At 47.7% G+C, this 20,417-nt stretch overlaps 1 protein-coding gene across 2 annotated transcripts in view; it reads right to left on the bottom strand.

Annotated features, from left to right (window-relative positions):
* The window catches only part of SRRM1 (serine and arginine repetitive matrix 1), an 836,097-nt gene that overhangs the window by 769,480 nt on the left and 46,200 nt on the right, over positions 1–20,417 (bottom strand). For both annotated transcript variants that reach the window (XM_078681268.1, XM_078681269.1), the window contains exon 2: positions 12,469–12,558. In XM_078681268.1, coding sequence (XP_078537394.1) covers positions 12,469–12,558 — 90 coding nt within the window. The remainder of the gene's footprint in view (positions 1–12,468; positions 12,559–20,417) is intronic.

The following is a 20,417-nucleotide window of genomic DNA, read 5'->3' as shown; positions in this document are numbered from 1 at the left end:
GATTAGGAAATACCTCTCCTTGCAGTCCAGAAAGCAAATAGCTGTCGCACTCATTGGCTCACGTCTGGACTACTGTAATGCGCTGTATGCGGGGCTAAACAGGAGCCTCCTGCAACGCTTACAGGTAGTTCAGAATGCCACAGCCAGATTTGTTCTGGATGCTCCCAGACGCTCCTCGGCCACGTCGGCCAGGAAAGCGTTGCACTGGCTACCGGTAGAACACAGAGTACGGTTTAAGGTTCTATGCATGACCTATAGAGCCATTGCAAAAAACAGTGACTCGGGAGTTGGTTCCATCATTTCCCACTACATTCCTGGAAGGGACTTGCGTTCCTCCGGGAAATTGCTCCTGACAGTCCCCCGCATTCGAAGAGCCAAGTGGGGTGGCAGGGCCTTCTCCGCCCTGGCCCCCAAATGGTGGAATAATCTTCCTTTGGATCTCAGGTCTCTACCTTCCCTTCAGAAATTCCGAAGTGCCCTTAAAACTCGCCTTTTTCTGCAAGCCTATGTGTAAGGATGTTGTTTCAATTTTGATGGTATTGTTAGGCGCCTTGATACCTGCGGGTTATTGTTTTGCGCGTTATAAATTTTTATCAATCAATATACACACACACACACATATATATACACACATACATACACACATATACACATATATACACACACACACACACACACACACACACACACACAGCAGGACTATGCAACATAGTTTAATAGGAGCACACCTGGTACATTAATGGCAGGTGGTAGCCGCATTAGAAGTGGGAGAAACACCACGAACCCTCCCAAAGAGAAAAAAAATGAGGCAAAAGCCAGATTACCCATGGCGTACAGAAGATGGCGCCAAGGCACAACATTCAGTACCGTACAACGGAACATAACAGCACTAGGTGACGCGTAGAGCCCAAGGGATCTCTAGGTTGATGTATGCTATTATATAGCTCTGCTTATAAGTACCCCTCATGGGGTATGCACACCCCAAACAGCAGGGATCACCTCTTAGGGCTAACCATAGTCAGAGGACCAGACACAGCAATCTGTGGAACACTGCCACAGCATGCCAACTGCCAGGTCAAAAAGCATAATGCATCTAAAGGGATGCTAAATGAAAGGGTAATTAACCCAGACATACGGAAAGAAGACCTAAGGCTTACTACCAGCCTAACGCACACTACGCATTGAAGGGATGCTAAATGAAAAGGTACCACCCCAGAACAACCGCCTGAGGAAGACAGGCCTAAGTGGGAGGGCTAAAGCCTGCAAGAAGGCGATGAACAGCAGATTCGGCGTGAGCATCAAACAACAAAACTCCATCAAAGGGTAAATCAACCAGTCGCTCCAGGATATTCTCCAGGAAGATGCTATCTCGCAACCAAGCATGGCGCCGCATGGCAACAGAACCAGCCATAGCCCGGCCTAAAGAATCCACAGTATCCAAGGCCGAGCGGATCATGAATTCAGCAAGGTCAAGGCCATCCTGGAGGAGATGAAGGAGGTCAATACGAGCGCCTTCAGAGGTGGCAGAAATCAAAGACTCTGCAGAGTCCCACAGGGCAGAGGTAGCCCAGGCCAAAACACACACTGTATTTAAGGACCGTAGGGCAGCACTAGTGGAGGCAAAGATGTTCCAACACCATGACTCAGGCCATCTGGACTCCCGGGAGGGAGGAAGCATTAGGCGGGGAAGGGAAGGCAGTTTGCAAAAAAAAAAAAAACCTGCACATCAGGGGGCACAAAAAGGCAAACCGGATCATGATGAGCAGGACGGTGGCGGTGCAAAACGGAACGAGCTACCAGATCACACGAAGCTGGCCGAACCCAGGTACCCAAAAGGGCATCATAAAGCGAAGCATCAAAAGGCAGAAGCGTCTCCACATTCCCAGACCCACGATGATGGACCTCAAACGGAGGGTCCACAGACAAGGGGGCCGTAAGGGGTTGCATGTTCAAAACGCGAGTGGCCAAGGAGACCACTCTCAGAAAAGCCGCACTAGCCTCGGTAGCCCTCCGTGGAGGGGACAGCAGCTCATCTGTAGGGGAGGGCTGCAAGCTAACCCTCCCAAGACACTGAGGGTGCGACGAATGCCCAACTGAAGGCAGCCCAATTAAAGAATGGGGATCCTGATGGGCCTCTTGTGAAGGCGAAGAGCCTACCGGGTCCTGGGGCTCCTGAGGAGGCGGGGATCCTGCTGGGTCCACAAATTCTAAGGGAGGGGACACGCAAGAATACCTCCCGCGTCGCCGGGCGTGAGGGCGATGCCAAACTAACTCCAGAAGCTTCCGGAGAAGATTCAACAACCCGGCGTCGACGCAGCACCAAAACGACGTTGGCTGGTGCCAATCCTGCCTCGTCAGGCGCCGACTCTGCTCCATCCTGCGTCGAGCCGGCCCCATCCAGCGCTGAAACTACGACAAGCTCCCCTTCCTAAGGAAAAGGCGCCGGAGCAGGGGAGGCAAGCGTCTGGCGCCGCACCGGTGCCAACGGCACCGACCCTGGTTCCGGACAGGCAGCTGCCTGCCCGGAAGGCCGGTGTCTGCTCAAAGCAAGGCTTTGAGCACCGGCAGCCACCTGCGAATCCACAGGGAGGACTATGCGGCGCGGCAGGGGTGCCGTGGGTCATAGATGGGAACCCAGCCGGGCCACGCCCAGACGACTCCATGTGGACCGTAGAGGGGGACCCAGCCAGCCAGCGCCCTGACGACACCACATCTCAGACGTCCCTTGGGGGGCAAAGGTTCAATCGGCAGCTCAATCGGCACCAGGGGAAACCCACCGGTGAGTCTGTTGGGGATCCCCCAAGAAGCGGAGTCCCCGAGGACGCCCCATGAACGGGCGAGGACCCAAGGGAGGCCTGCAAAACTGCGGCATAGGCCTCCATTTGGGCCTGAGTCTCCCCCACATCCGGATAGGGTGGAGATAGGGGGGGGCAACTGTTGGGAGCACACGTCCGGAATGTTTAGGGAACCAGTGCCCCCGACAAAAGACCAAAGTGAGATCAAAGACCTCGGCGACATGCACCTTGACTTACCTACAAGTGGCAAGCGATGGCCCCGGGCTCCAGAGGGTGATCGACAGCTGAACCAGACAGTGGAGGGACCTGCTGGCGATGAAGAGGCCGGGGGACGAGATGACTTCGACCGGGACAGCCGTGCCGAAAGAAGCTTCATCCGGCGCTCCCGCCAGGACTTCGGCTTGAGGTGTTGGCAGGCGTCGCAGTCCGTGGAGTTGTGGTGCTCGCCCAAACACCACATACAAATAAGATGCAGGTCCGTTGCGGACATCTGCCGCGAACAGGAAGTACAAGTTTTAAAGCCCAAAGGCATCGCACACTGTGAGGGCCTGAAAACAGGCCGGAGGAACCGATCACTCCGGATCCGCATTGCATGCAGAAAAGAAGGAACCTGACGTCAGCACGCCGGGAGGGACTTATATGACCTCGCTGACGTCACGTACGTGGACGACATCAGGGCGGGGTCGTGTGGCGCCGTCCCCCGGCACGTAGAGGTGCTGCTGCAAAATAAAGTTCCGGATCCAGTCTGACGCCTGGAGATATTCGAAGTTAAGGATCTGCGGCTAGATGTCTATCAGATCTAAAATTCATAGTGTCCATCAACACCTCATGTCAACTTACATACTGAACAAAAAAAGACAAGTAGCCAAAAAACATGGGAGCCCCATTACAATGCTAGAGCAAATTCTGCCATTACATACAATGTTCACGTTTATGGCTGGCACCGGAAACAAATTGAAAACAGGGCCGAAGGCAATCTCTTGCGCACTGACCTCCGCAAGGTCTCTGATAAGGTCCGACTGGCAGAGGGCTCTGTTGAAGAGCTCCAGGTAGAGGTGGCCACCTTTGAGGAAGCAAGTCGCAGCAGCTAAATCTTGGTCAGGGGCTCTCGAGGCTAGGATAGAGGATGCAGACGGGCGCTACTGCAGCAATAATGTGCATCTACTGGAAATCCCGGATGGCGCACACCCTCAGCAGTTTGTTCAGGTGTGGATCAGAGGCACCATGAAGCTTAATGGACTGTCCCTCACATTCACTATTAAAAGGGTGAACCGTGCGCTGGTGGCACCGCAGTGGCCTAGGGCCCTGCTGCGAGCCATCATTGCCCACATTTAGAATTTCACAGACGAGGACAGCAACCTCGGGTTGACCAGAGACACTGCCAAATAGGATAGGAGGATCTCCATTTACCCAGACAATACAAATAAGGTCTAGGTCCCCCAGAAGACATTTCCTGGAGGTTAAGGACAAGCTTTGCTCGATGAACCACTGCTACATGTTGTAGTATCCAGCCAGGTTTAGAGTGCGGTTGGGGAGCAAATCCCACTTCTTTGATTCTCTAGAGGATGTGCGGCGCTGGCTGGAGGTCTGGGATAATTGGCCCAGGGAATACAATGGCTCCTGGAGATCTGGAACTCCTAAGCTGTCTACTCTGGACGGCTCCACCTGGAGTGCGAGAGAGGGGCCGAAGGCTGATCATCAGTCCCTAGAGAGGGCGGATTCTGGTAGGGTGAAGATACAACAGGATGGTACTATGGTATTGGCCTGCCCGGACGAGCGGCCCGAGCCGGGAGCAGGTTCTTCAAAGCAGGAGGAGATCACTTTGCGGACTGATCCGGAGGCCAGAGGTAAAACGCCATGATGTTACTAGCCCTTGTGTAATGGCTGTATAACCCTTTTCATTTTTTGTTTCTTTGCAGGATGGGCTGATTTAAATTCCTCCGCTACACAGTGCTGGTTGAGTATGGGGGTGTGCAGATGAAGGTTTGTTGGATTGCACTTTCAGATATTATGGGTGCGTGCTATGTTTATGTCTCATGTTTAGGCTGTACCTCCTAAAGGCACAATACACTGTGAGTGGGTCTTGTCTTACTGGGTAGACTCTCCACATTAGTGGTATGTGACGGTTGGGGGTGGGGGGCTAGGATTAGGCTGTGGGTCCTGACCGCGAGAGTATTTGCAGTGTAAATTTTTTTTATTACACTACATATACAGGGAGGAGGGGCTATAAATGGATCCCACTGTTTGGGGTCGCTTGTTAGTTGTTCTTATAGTGTGTCTATCATGACAGTGTGAATGTCTACTGGCCCGGCAGCCCTTGACTTGGTCATCCTGGGAGGTAGGGGGTGGGGTGGGATCTGGAGAGGGAACTAGCTGTGCCTATGGCTGAGCAAATCAATATTATTAGGTGGAATTTCTGTGGGCTCCGAGGGTAAGCGAAAGCGCTATAAGGTCCACTCTTTCTTTAGATAACATAAGATCCAAATTGCTTGTCTACAAGAGACGCACCTTGAGGCTGAGAAGGCACATAAATTGCACCAAAAAAAATGGAGCAGTCAAGTGTTTTCTGCTTCTTATTCCCCTTATGCTAGGAGAGTGGTCATCTGGGCGAGCTTGTGGAGTCTATATGTGTGCCTTTTTGGCACACATATAGCAAGGAAGATGCTTAAGGAAGATACGTCCTGATTCAAGACACCATGGACGGGAAAGAGTTTACTCTGTTGAATTCATAAGCTCCCAATATTGATGACCGCATTTCTTTGAGGGAATTCAAGACTTGCTGTCGGACAGTGTGGACTCCCCCATTATTTGGGCAGGGCACTTCAATTGTGTTTTTAATGGGGCGAGTTAGCTATCCACCCAAGGAGTGCACCAAGCCAATGATGGCAGGTTTGCTGAGGATGGCAATGCAGAATTTGGGTCTTCTGGTTGGGTGGCGTCTCTTGCACCCGGGTGGCGGTCGAGAATATATATGCCACTTTCGGATGGACTATACTTGCAGTCAACTGGATCGTTTCCTGGTGGACGGTTTGGACCATTCCAGGATAGGCGCAGTGGTGCATATGGTCAGGATCTTGTCGGAGCACGTCCCAAGCTTACCAATGTTGGACTGAAGTGGGAGGCTGGACAGACACTGTGCATGGCCTCTGATCTGCTCACGGATGTCACGTGGAGGGCAGACTTGCGGACTGCTAGAGAGAATTAGGCTACAGGAAACTTTTGCGACCCCCAGAGACAAAACTGGCCTTAAATCATACCGTCCATTGTTACATAGGGAAGGAGTAACATCAGAATGCATACAGAATGCACAGGTCAATTATAATCTTGGTGGCGGGGCATCCTGTGGGACGACTATGTTGGTCTATGCAGCTGGCCCATTGGTTGTTAAGAGTAGACAGCAGAGATTCCTGGCTTGGGTGGGGCTTCCTCAGCTGCAGAGGGAGCTCCTGCAAGAGTTTATTTATTTTCGTCATTTATAAAGCGCATGAATCACCCCACATGGGGTATCTCCGCGCTATAGATGCAGCAGATGTGGTAACTGTGGATTTTAACAGAAGAGTGAGGTCTTCAATTTTTTTCGGAAGCTAAGATAGTTGGTACAGAGGTGAATGTCCAATGGGAGCTGATTCCAGTATTGGGGCGCTAGATAGGAGAATGATTTGCCTCCTAATCTAGTTTGTTTGATTCGCGGGATAGTAAGAAGACCTTTCCCCTTTGAGCGGAGGGTCCGCGTCGGTGAATGTCTAATCAGTTTGTTGGACAGGTACGCTGGGCCTAGTTGGTTAAGGCTCTTAAACACAAGGCAGCAGATTTTGAATTTAATTCTCATGCGGATAGGTAACCAATGAAGTTTACGCAATAAGGGCAGTGAAGGAGTACGGTAGGGTGAGCTGGTTACCAGGCGGGCTGCTGTGTTCTGTACCACCTGAAAGCCGTCCAGGGCAGATTCCTTGGCAGTGATCAGCAGGGCATTGCTGAAGTCCAGGCGGCTGAGGACCAGGGCATGAACCAAAGTTTTTCGAGTGGACGAGGGGAGAAAGTGGAACACTCTACGGAGAAGACTTAGTGCGTGAAAGCAGGTTCGTTTTGTGGTGGCAATATGTTTGTCGAGGCTGAGTTTACTATCGATCAGAACTCCGAGGTTTTTTTAACTATTGGTTTGGGGGAAGGTGCCTGGCCCATTTCTTCTGGCCACCAGCTGGGGGACCAGGTGGATAGTGCTTCTCTAAAGAGCATTATCTCAGTTTTACCAGCGTTTAACTGTAGAAAGTTTCTACTCATCCATGTTGTTATTGTCCTCATACCTTCCAAGATGATGTTTTTAATGATCGGGGTGTCTTTATCGAAGGTGAGGAGAAGCTGTGTGTCATCAGCGTAGGTGAGAGGGGTGAATCCGCTATCCTTAAGGAGGGCGGCGAGGGGGGCAACATAAATGTTAAACAGCGAAGGGCTGAGACAGGAGCCCTGCGGTACTCCTTTGGTCACAGGGGTGGTTACTGAGCTAAAGGGACCAAGTTGAACTGTTTGTGTTCTTCTGTGAAGTAAGTCCCTTATCCAGTCTAGTGCAGTGTCCTGGATCCCACCTGCTTCCAATCTTTCTAGCAGGATTTGATGTGAAATGGTGTTGAATGCGGCGGAGAGGTCGAGCAGTACGAGAATGACTGCTCGACCAGCGTCCGCCTGCATACGGATGTCATCGATCACCTTGACCAGGGCAGTTTCGGTGCTGTATTTGGGACGGAATCCCGATTGTGTGGGGTCGAGACAATTGGAGGATTCGAGAAAGTTGGACAGGTGTGCATTGATGTGTTTTTCTAATAGTTTGCTGCACAGAGTGAGCAGCGAAATTAGCCGATAGTTGGTGATAATATCAGGAGACAGTTTGTTGTTTTTTCTGATGGGTATTATCTGGGCATATCCATTCATCCGTCAGTTTGCCTTCACTGATAGAACTATTCAAAACCGCACGTAGAGGCGCAGCCAGTTCGGCTGCAAGTTTTTGGGCCATTTTGGCTGGGAGAAGATCTTTGGGGGACCCTGATTTAGCTGAAGTAAGCAGGGATTCGGTTGCAGGAATGGTCAGGAAGGGGAATTTATCCAAAGTGTTGAGACTTGGTGGTCTATGGGCAGGATCAATTATCATGCTGTGACTGAGATTGGCATATGATACAGATATTTTCTTGTAGATGTTATCGATTTTTTGGGAGAAGTGATTGGAAATTTCATCACAGAGATTGAGTGGGTTCTTCAGCAGGGCTGCAGGCGGTGGGATTGATGAGGCTATTAAGGACCTGGAAGAGGGTTTTAGGACCATTGTCGGCTTGCTCCAGTTGGGTGGCTATGTACTTTTTCCGGGCTGTTTTTAGGTTCTTGTGATAGGTATCAAGGGCTGCCTTGTATTTCCCTTTATCAGAGACGTCCTTAGTGCGGCGCCAGCGGCGCTCAAGCTTTTTGGATATGCTTTTCCCTTCTCTGAGCATGGATGAGTACCAGGGGGTCTGAATGCGCTTGGGTTCGTGGAAGGAATGTTTAAGGGGAATAATAGAATCAATAGTGGATTGTTCTGCGTCCTGTAGGGCCCCAAGACGTTTGTCTACTGTAACTGAGGTTGACTCATCAGGGGGAGAAAATTGTTCGCGGAAGAGGGTAGGAGAAAGTTTATGCCATTGTCGGTGGACCTGTCTGGTGGGATTTTTCTTGACTGCACGTTCATGGGGACCGTTAAGGTTAAAGTTAATTATTGAGTGGTCTGACCATACAAGAGGTCTGGTGGTATTATAAGTTGTCTCTGGGGAGTTAGAGAAGATCAGGTCGAGTGTATGGCCTGCGATGTGTGTAGGCGCTTCGTTAATTTTGGTCATACCTAGACCAGTCATTTCTGATATGAGGGTAGCTGCGTCTGGGTCTTCGACTATCTCACTGTGGACATTGAAGTCCCATAGCAGGAGGAATTTGTTTGAGGATATAGCGTGGGGGGCGATCAGGTTTATAAGAAGGGATAAGGAGGGGAGGAGTGGTCCCGGCGGGCAATAAACCAAGGCTCCTTTCCAACTTAGCGGAGAGTGGATGTCTATCCTGAATATAAGGATTTCTATGGCGTCATTGCAGAATTTATTTAATTTTTAAAGTTTTATATAGCGCTGGCTAGACCCGGAGGTATCAGAGCGCTTTACATGAGCATCAGATCATAGTTACAGATTACATCATTACAAAGGTTACACAGTTCTTAGAGCATAGCAACAGTTACATGTAAGGTCAAGATAAACAATAAGCACAAATACGTAAGGGGAAAAGCAGGCAAGGTGAGTGATTCAGGGGAGGGGGGCTGGAGCAAGGGAAGTAGACAGATAATGAGGACGGGGAAGGGGCGGGGCGGGTGAGACAGCATGGGAAGAGGAGGGGAAGGGTGATGGGGACACAAACCGGTAAACCAGTCAAGGCAACGTCCAAAGTCCAGTAAGCTGTGATCCCAGGGCAGACAAGGGGAGAGATTCAGGGGAGAGAGGATAGGAGCTAGGGAAGAGACAATAAGGAGAGACGAAAAGAAGTCTGCCTAAAGACCGACTGGGTAGGTGACGACCAAGGAGGGAATCCACGGCCCATCTCCCCTATAGCTAAACCAAGTAGCTCCATCGGGCGTCAGACAAAATAGTTCAGTCTCAATACATTGAGAGAGGAGGGAAGGAGAGACATAAATAGAGGGAGGATGCGGTAGGAGACGAAAGGAGAGAGGAAAGGAAGTGTAACTAAGCGGTTCAACAATAAACCAGAAAAGATCAACAAGTAAACATTATATCAATCACCAATACAATTAGGGGAGGAGAGAAAGGAGAGAGAAAGTAGTGGGGGGTAAGGGAGGAGGGAAAGTGAGGATAAGGGAAGAGACAACCGTAGAGATGAGAGGAAGTCTGTCTAAAGACCGACTGGGTAGGTGACGACCAAGGAGGGAATCCACGGCCCATCTCCCCTACAGCTAAACCAGGTAGCTCCATCGGGCATCAGACAAAATTGTTCGGTCTCAATACATTGAGAGAGGAGGGAAGGAGAAACATAAATAGAGGGAGGATGCGGAAGGAGACGACAGGAGAGACTAAAGGAAGTGCAACAATGTGGTTCGACAATATACCAGAAAAAGAACAACAAGTAAACATTAAATAGAACAGTCAGCAATACATTAGGGGAGGAGAGAAAGGAGAGATAAAGTAGTGGGGGGTAGGGGAGGCGAGAGAGTGAGGATAAGGGAAGAGACAACCGTAGAGACGAAAGGAAGTCTGTCTAAAAACCGACTGGGTAGGTGACGACCAAGGAGGGAATCCACGGCCCATCTCCCCTGTAGCTAAAACTAGGTAGCTCCATCGGGCATCATACAAAATAGTTCAGTCTCAAGTGGCGAGGGAAGAGGTTCACAGAAAAACAGGGTGGGGACAAAGGGCAGGCGCATGCGAGGGCAGAGGACAGAAGCTGGGAAGAGTAGGAGCGGAGGGGGGGTTGGAGGAAGTGGGAGCGGGAAGGTAAGGTCAGGAGAGACGCGGGTGCGTTAGTCCGAAGTTCGGCTGGGTACGTGATAGTCAAAGGAGGGAGCCCAAAGTCAATCTCGCCCATAGCTAACGAGGTAGCTCCATCGGGCATCATACAAAAGTATGCAGGTGGCCCCTCAATTCGTATGCCCCAAGTCCTGCAGTAGAGCTCCAGTCTGCACTCATACACCACTCGCGGTCAGTACAATACCAGGGAATCAATATTGCATAGGGGGAAGGGTGCATGTCACGCAGTACAGCGCGTCATTGCAGCGCGCCATTGCAGCCTGCACATCACCCAACCTCCGTGCTCTTACAATGATGCCAGTGTCCCATCAAGAACTCCTCTTCCAGTCGGCAGCTTGCAGGTGCAATCCCCACAGTATCACAGCATCTCAGCCTCCCTGACCAAACAGTGGAGGTCCAGGCAAATACAAAAGGCCGGCATACAGGGGTACGTTAATTATTGTTGTTGAGGCCACAAGGTGGAGCTCCAGGCATAGACAGTCAAGCTCACATGTTTAGGTAGGTGAAGACAGAGTAGTGTAGTTGCAGTGAACAAGGGAAAACATGAAGAGTCAAGGCAATCTTTGTTGACCGTATTTTCCTTTTATTGTTGTCTTAGCTGCTAGAGACCATTTCAGCCTCAGTTGTTGGTCAAAAAAAAAGAAAAAAAAAGCAATTCAGTTTCAGCTGTTGTTGAATTGGTCTAGCATGATGGCCTTTATAGGGTCCTTATATATGATGGCAATGCCACCGCCTTTTTTGCGTGGTCTATCTGCCTTTAAAATGCTGTAGCCATCTGGGAGTGCAATGGCGATGGCTGGAGTGGAGGCCGGTTTAAGCCATGTTTCAGTAAGAAAGCCGATGTCTGGACAAGAGGAAGAAATGAGGTCCCACATATTAGTAGCGTACTTGGGGAGGGAGCGGATATTGGCTAGAAAATAATTCCAGCTAGCTTTAGTAGCATCCGAGGGAGCGGGCGGATTTTTAATAAAAGGGCTGTGAGGAGACCTGTGTGGAATGGTCTGAAATTTGCAATAAATACATACGAGGGGGCCTTCCACAGCAGCAGGAAATTTATACCTGCAATGTGGGGCTGTTAGAGGAGATCTCTCCTTGGAGGAAGTGTGTGCTGCAATGAAGGCACTTCTGTCCAAAGCACCAGGCAGCGATTGATTGCCCGTGGAGTTCTATCAAGCCTACTCTTCCGTCCTTAAGGAAAAACTGATGGAGGTTTACCGGGAGGAGAGAAAAGTCTGCTAGCACCAACTATGAGAGAGGTGGTGGTGCGTTTGATGGAACCTTCTGCGTTTTAACCCCTCACTATGCTCAATACGGATCTTAAGGTGTTGTGTAAAATATTGGCAACAAGGCTCAGTGGAGAGGTACGAGAACTGGTCCATGAGGACCAATTTTGCTTTATGCTTGCACGTTGCACCAAGCATAACCTATGTAGGCTGGCCCATGTTCTGCACGACACGTAGTAGAAGGCCTTGGTTTGTACTAGATCTCAAAAAGGCAATTGATACAGTGGAGTGGGACTTTGTAATGGCTGTAATGCGGGCATGGGGGTTGGACACAACTTCTGTGCTTGTATACAACTACTGCACACTGACCCATCTATGATTATCAGGGAGGGGGTGAACATTCCGATGCCTGTCCGGTAGGTCTGGCATCAATAGATCAAACTTTGTCTATTGTGTGTACATAATGGTAATACGAAAGCTTTTACTTTTCCATTGCTCTCCCACTGAGAACTCAATGTACAACTGCTTTTCAGCTTTGTTTGTATTACCAACTGATGTAGAAAATGAATACCACACATTCCTATACCCTAACAGCACTGGTAGAGGTACTGCTTAGCACTAGTTTTTGGCTTTTCTGTCCAGCCTAATGCCCAAAGAGAAGGGTGTGAGCTATGCACATCCATGAAGAATATTTATTGCTTACTACTCTACATATTCTCCACAAACGTGCCAAAAGGTTCAAAGTAACAGCAAATTGAGGGAGATTTCAAGCAAGCTACTGGCCATGAATATACATACGAAGTAATCTAATATGGCCCAATATAAAGTAGTGACTTCAAACACATAACATATGAATCTGGTAAAACATTCCCAACAGCACAATTAATCTTTTATGTCATGAAATACCTTTGTTTCCAGGCATTCTGCAAATTTTAGCTGTTTCAAAAGCTTCTTCTGTTTGTTGCTGAAACGATTGTCTTGCTCGGCACTTGTACCCTGTAGAAAATACATATAAGGTAAAATAACTACGTTTTAGAAAGCATGACAAGGCAACGAATATAGGCAAATTGAATGAGCATCTGCCCAAAAACACAGCTGTTCATTGCGGTTTGCTGTAAGGAAAGCATGTCAAATGTAAAATCCTTGTTCAAGGTCTTGCACTGAAGAAGCTGGAGCAAACAGTAAGAATTTTTTTTTAATAAGCAGCTTTGTATTGCATGCACAAGACCCACGAGCAGCAGCATTTCACAAGTCAAAAAGCTATCATCCTATTCAGGGCTTGAAAAATCATGAAAGTGTTACTAGACCTGCAGGTCAAGTAACTTAAAAAATCTATTTCGACCTAGCAGTAAATGTACTTGGCCTGTGAACTGGTGTCAAATTGTGTGATCCTAGGCAAATATTTAGTCTAGTGGAGCCACCTTTTTTCTTTATTATCACATAAGAGAGCACCTTCAAATATGCAAGTTCACTATTTCTGCTGTACAAACTAACCTCTTTATTTACTAGATTAAATGTTTACTCCATATATAATCAAGCCCATATAAAGGACACACGAGATCCTTGGCTTGCCTCTTAGTTCACTATTAGCATTGTCATCTGGGCAGGAGTAGCAATAATTCCCAGTTCAAGTTTAAAAACTCACTTTTCATAAATATATTACTAAAGCATGATGTGGTAGTGCACCATAATTTACAGAAAGCATATTTTCCATTGAAACGGCCACAAACCTTTCCCACTAACATGTAGTTTTATGGATAACAGCACAAACATGTTTGGAAATTGGTTTTCAGCAAAAATATTTAACATTTGCACATCACCAAGTAAAGTTTTAATTTGTTTTGATCCTATCTAAATATTTTTTCACCACAGAATTACAAGAGCCACACACACACACACACACACAGCCACACACACACACACACACACACACACACACAGAGCCACACACACACACACACACACACACACACACACACACACACAGAGAGCCACACACACACAGAGAGCCACACACACACACACAGAGCCACACACACACACACAGAGCCACACACACACACACAGAGCCACACACACACACACAGAGCCACACACACACACAGAGCCACACACACACACAGAGCCACACACACACACACAGAGAGCCACACACACACACACAGAGAGCCACACACACACACACACAGAGAGCCACACACACAGAGAGCCACACACACAGAGAGCCACACACACAGAGAGCCACACACACAGAGAGCCACACACACAGAGAGCCACACACACAGAGAGCCACACACACAGAGAGCCACACACACAGAGAGCCACACACACAGAGAGCCACACACACAGAGAGCCACACACACAGAGAGCCACACACACAGAGAGCCACACACATGCAGAGAGCCACACACATGCAGAGAGCCACACACACACGCAGAGAGCCACACACGCAGAGAGCCACACACGCAGAGAGCCACACACGCAGAGAGCCACACACGCAGAGAGCCACACACACACGCAGAGAGCCACACACACACGCAGAGAGCCACACACACACGCAGAGAGCCACACACACACGCAGAGAGCCACACACACACGCAGAGAGCCACACACACACGCAGAGAGCCACACACACACGCAGAGAGCCACACACACACGCAGAGAGCCACACACACACGCAGAGAGCCACACACACACGCAGAGAGCCACACACACACGCAGAGAGCCACACACACACGCAGAGAGCCACACACACGCAGAGAGCCACACACGCAGAGAGCCACACACGCAGAGAGCCACACACGCAGAGAGCCACACACGCAGAGAGCCACACACGCAGAGAGCCACACACGCAGAGAGCCACACACGCAGAGAGCCACACACGCAGAGAGCCACACACATTTATATGTATAATCTTTCCTTCAAATAGTGCAGTTTCATCCGAACTTGTATTCAAAGTTATTTTAATTCACACGGTATTCTTCAAATATATCTAGTGTTCATAAATCACACTATAGGTGAAATTTTAACAAATATTTGTTGAAATTCCACCCATAGCGTGATTTATGAACACTAGATATATTAGGAGAATACCGTGAGAATAAAAAGAACTTTGAATACAAGTAGGATGAAACTGCACTATTTGATGGAAAGATTATACATATAAATTAGTGGAGTGATCGGTGGGGACATCCTTCCATTTCAGGAGGACGCTATCTCTGTTTATATACTTACGCCTATGGATCAGAAGGTGACACCCACCTGCACCTTTGAATGAATGACACATCTACACAAATCGATAAACATACAGAGTATGTTGCCTCCATCTTTGTAGTGAGGAAAAATAAGTGCCATTGGGTCCCACCTGCAACCACTGGCTCAAATTAAGCACTGGCAGTGAGAAGTTCTCGAATGACGTGCGCGGCTCTGAATGTTTACATTTGTGGTTGCATTTGGAGGCCGAGTGCCTACTATGCCAGGATTCAGTCTCGGCACCTACTTTGTATTTTGTGTCAGTTTCGTCACGATTTCCACTGCAGCCTTGTTCAAGAAAACATATTAATGTGTGTGTGTGTGTTCTAGCCTTGGGCATGTGTGTGGTAGCGATTATACCCCTCCCCCCTTACACCATCTGATTTTTTGAACCACAGATTAATTTCCTTTGGAAATGAACATTTTGAGCGCAGCTTTCTTTCACGATATGATAAGACTGTGGGTATGAGAGAGATGATAACTTATTGTCCAGTATTTGGCTTTCACTGAAACACATAAGTGATGGGTGGAATGATTCCAGACGTCAACACTGTGCAGATGTCTTGCACTCAAGGGTCAGCCACGTGCCTTTTCCTTCAGTTTCCAACCATCCTCCCCGCATCCCACGACCCACCCTGGCCTCCACGTACCCTCCGCACCCCGGTACAAAACGGGAAATAAATCAATATACAAAATAAACTTGTGTTCCACTGAGTTCTGTCTCTGGTGCTGTGCAACAGGTCTAGCTATGTAGTAAGGGAAGGCGAGCTTATAATTTGCATAGAGAGCGCGGGGGATGCTGGTTCTTTATATTTGAGTACTTCCTTAAACATAATAATAAGAAAAATAATAGTAATAATGATTAGGATGTTTGAGTCGTGAGGTGGCAAAAAGGGTACACTTAGAAAGAGGACAATAAACATGTGTATACACACACACACAAGCACACGTACATAGGGCTTGAAAATTCCACTCGACCGCTCGCATAGTCGAGCTAAATTTAACAAAGTCGAGCTGTTTTTAGGTCCTACGCGCCCTTTCTGGCGAGTAGGGAAAAAAAAAAAACTTTTGTCCTCCGTCTGTGAAAACTGAGCAAATGTGACAAGATAACAAGATTTAAAGGCATTTTTATTGCTCACAAAGTTAACCCCTTCGACGCTCATGATGAGCTGAGCTCGTCATGAGGTACACCTCTCGTATGCTCATGACGAGCTGAGCTCGTCATGAACCGCGGGTTTTTAAAAACGTCCGCGTCCAGCAGGAAAATGCGCCGCACGCATGGTGTTAATGAGCAATAAAGATGCCTTTAAATCTTGTTATCTTGTCACATTTGCTCCGCTTTCACAGACTGAGGTCAAGTAGGTTGCAGTTAGGTCGAGTACATTTTTTAAGGTACTAATCCTGCAGGACTAGTACCATTATTTAGATTTTTCGAGCCCTGGTACATATCTATCTATCTATATGTATACACATATACACACACACACACACGCACACACACACAAATAGTGAAATGCCCCTTCCGGAATCTTGGCTCCTTTGGAAGCTGGTGCGCCGCGGAGCTTGCCGGTCAATAAATACCACACAAAAGAGTCCAAGTGTGCGCTCTTCTTGGACTCTTTCTGTGTGAGAGAGAATATATATATATATATATATATATATATATATATATATATATATAACGGTGTGGGGGGGGGTTTTGAGCTGATTTAAAGTTGCTGTTGGTTAGTTGTGGGTGAGGGTATGTAGAGGTGGGGGGTGTGTGTGTATATATATGAAATATGGTCTTATTTATACATATTGTCATTTTTAGCTTCTTGGAAAACAATTTCTTTTTCTACCTGGAACACTTTAAAAGAACTTAGTACAGAATGGGATTGTTTGATGAATTTAATCATGCATTTATTAATGTACATTGTATATTTGCACATTACTGTTCTAATGGTAGTGTAGTATGTTCCCGCTACTTTCTTGCACTTTATTACATCTTCATCACTTATGCACTTTTTTATCTATGCACTTTATAAACTTTCGCTGCTACATATAAGAATTTGCATACTTGCACAGAATTGGTATATATGTCATTTGAATTTTAATTTGAAAAAAGAAATTGCTTCTTAATGCTTTTGATCTACAATTTTCATTATCTGACTGAATTGGATTAATTCCTGGATTTAACCAGTAACAACCTTCTGTAAAGTTGCCAGCAAATAGACAAGTATATTAGCGATAGTGTGTTCTCACTGTTTATTATATGTCACGTGATCATGGTGGACGCCACCAGGGGGCGGCGTCAACATCACTGCATAAACATACAAAATAGCATAATGATCCTAAACATGTTGCAGCGTGACCAAGGGCTTCTGGGCCGAAACGCGTCGCTGGTTCTGTTTTTAAAATAAATACCATCTTGCTGACTCTGCTGGTCCGGTCCTTATTCTTTGCTGGCGTGGAGGCGGTGTCTGCGAGCGCAGAGCAAGCTGAGGAGGAGGAGAATATATATATATATATATATATATATATATATATATATATATATATATATATATATATATATATATATATATCACAAATCCTCTTTGAAAAAAGAAGAATGAGTCGGCGCTCACAGAGTATATATCCCAATCCTTTTATTCTTTTGTGATCACAGCCAGCATAGTAAACAGCAACCAACGCGTTTCGCAACAAACAGTTGCTTGCTCACCGTGAGCAAGCAACTGTTTGTTGCGAAACGCGTTGGTTGCTGTTTACTATGCTGGCTGTGATCACAAAAGAATAAAAGGATTGGGATATATACTCTGTGAGTGCCGACTCATTCTTCTTTCTTCTTTTTTCAAAGAGGATTTTTGCAATATATACAAGCGGGGCTCTGCTTGGGAGCCGTGCACCGATATCAGAGCGCCATTGGACTGGGCAACTGAGCCGATTTTGTGGATGGATATATATATATATATATATATATATATATATATATATATATATATATATATATATATACACATATATACATACATACACACACATACATACATACATCTATCGTAGTCATAGTTATAATAATTTCAGTGATAATATTTCGACATGTACAGGCTGCACAGGAGGCCTTGCCAAGTTTGGGGAAATGTCTACTTTTGTGAAACACTTCTTTTAACACGCAGCACTTCCTGCAGTGAAGGGCTGTAGATAGCTTTCGTGAATATATATCTGGGAGGGGCGTTATTGCAGTCTGTCGGCCCTTATCGGGTACAGTAGGTCTATAGGAAACGTAGTCACATTTGTGCAGCGAGGCAGGTGGGATTGCAGGCAGTGCCTATTTCCTGGCACGAGAGCGAGGGAGGGGCGGGGTCTCCAAGGGGCCTGTGGCTTCCATAGTCCGGCAAGGACAGAGGCTCCAGGGAGCCTGGTCACAGAGTCATACATGGGGATCATCTGTAGTGGAGGTGACTGCCCACAGACACGTGTGAATTCTGTGCCAGAGTGTAGAGCGGTTGTGCACGGGCGTGCACGGTCGGGTTCAAGGTTTCATTTTTTCAGTTTTATATCGAGTACTCGACCCGACTGTATTGGAGCGCTTTACTTGAGCACCAGTGACGTTACACATTCATTGTACTATTCTTTTTCGGCACGGGGAGTGATTTGCCCGCATTGGTACATTTGGTGTGCTCCAGGGTTGAGGCGGGCCAGGTTGCTCACAGTCATGATGACTTGCGCTAGGGTGTGACGTCGACTGTTCATGGTGAGGCAGGTCGGAGGGGGTCCTGCCCACCGTCACGATGTGTAGCCCAGCGGGGGAAGGGGGTGTGGGGGTGGGGGGGACTGCACACTGTCAGGCTAAAGGTGGTCAATAGAGAGAGGCGGGTGGAGGGAACAGGCAGAGAGGGCTGTCTGTGCTCGGAGTCTGACATGCCACGACTGTACACACTGGACTCCCAATCTGGCTGTTGTCATACAGGTGAGGAGCTCAGTACACATCAGACAGGAGTAGGTGGGCATAGACAGGGTGTGCTGCAGCCGGGACAGATGACCACTGCTAGACAAGAGTGCCAAGGGAGGGAGAACTCCCTGGTGGGAGGGATCACAAGGTTTACATCCCGCGCCCGCGTCACGACGGGCAGCACCAACAGGAAGAGGGCAGTCTCTATCATCCCTGGGGAGCCGCAGCACTGGGCGAGGGGCGGCTGGTCCTCGCCCAACAGCTGCTGGGAGGGCTGGGAGCTAGTGGCGGGCTGCTCCGTCCAGGATCAAGCGGAGTGACAACGCACCTGGCCGGGATGGGCAGTTTTGAGCGGCCCTTCTCTCGTGTAGTCAGTCAGATCTCTCCTCCCTTCATTTACTGGTAAATCTGCAGCTTCCTCCTAGCTGCCCTCGCACGGGAGTCGATCTATCAGGGAATGCTGGGGGGGGGGGATTCCACATGGGGGACGGGGCAGCGGGAGGAACAGAGCAAGCACTCGCCATGACGAGCCCCATCCTTTTCAGACTGGGGGGCGTGTTTTTCTAGAGGAAGAGGGAAACGAAAAAAACACGCCCCTCAACCCGAAAAGGATGGGGCTTCCAGTGAAAACACAACCTCACAGAGACCTCTTCTCCAATGGCTGGCCTCTGTTTAGGAAGCCAGCCAATGGAGAAGAGGGGCGGGTTCAAGCCCCCTACTCCAAGACATAAGATCTCGCCGGCAAGACAGCGCAAGCGCAGCCTACGCAGGCTGAGACCTAAAAATAAATGTAAGAAGACTTTTGACCTCAGTGTCTGAAAGCCAGCAGAAAAGATTTAAAGGCATCTTTATTGCTCTTTAACTTTTTGAGCAATTTGGAAGGTTATTAGAGAAATTTAAATAGCCAATGAGGTCTTGGATTCATCACTGGCCATAGTGGATGGTGCTGAAACTGTGGAAACCACCATAAAATGTTAAAGGCGACTGGTAGGTTACTAAGACACTGGACATTCAACTCAAACAATTACAATTAAGAGCAATCGGAATTAAACTGGTTAGGCACTTTTTTTTGGGGGAGGTTGATACTTTTGGTTATGACCTTTGGGTACCTAAACCTCACCTCAGCAAAATTACTTACTGAAACATCACAACCATTATTTTAGTCATTGAAAAGTGTGCTGTACACATTTTAAGTGTTTGTGTCTTTCAGTAAAAATAACTTTATTTTGAAATAAGATGTACAATTACGCTCCATGTGCAGCAGAGCTGATTTTCAATAAAATAACATGGGCCCAATGTTCAATGAATTGCTAGTGATTAGAATCTCAGGCAATGTTTGAGGTACGTTCTCTGCACTAGAAGCCGATAGGCACCTTTGTTTTTCACAGTCCCTTAATTATTAGTAGCATGTTTCTCTTTTTGTTAAGGCTATTGTTTTTTAAATAAGAGAGCTCGTTGGACTTTGGCATTTGTGTTACTATTATCTGATGTGTATGTGGAATGTCTGACTTCACACCACCTCTATAAGCAAAACTTGGACTGATAAAAATCGTTACCAATAGAGGGCCGAGTACTAAAAGGGAGCATATGGTCTTTCAACAGGTGTGAAAGTGTACTGTGGCTTTAGTACACACATTGTAAATCAAACTAACTGTTACACTTGGTGTCT

Source organism: Lissotriton helveticus, chromosome 3_1 (assembly GCF_964261635.1).
Source record: "Lissotriton helveticus chromosome 3_1, aLisHel1.1, whole genome shotgun sequence".
Lineage (NCBI taxonomy): Eukaryota > Metazoa > Chordata > Amphibia > Caudata > Salamandridae > Lissotriton > Lissotriton helveticus.
The sequence above is the reverse complement of the archived record's forward strand: the minus strand, read 5'-3'. Positions and strand labels throughout refer to the sequence as shown.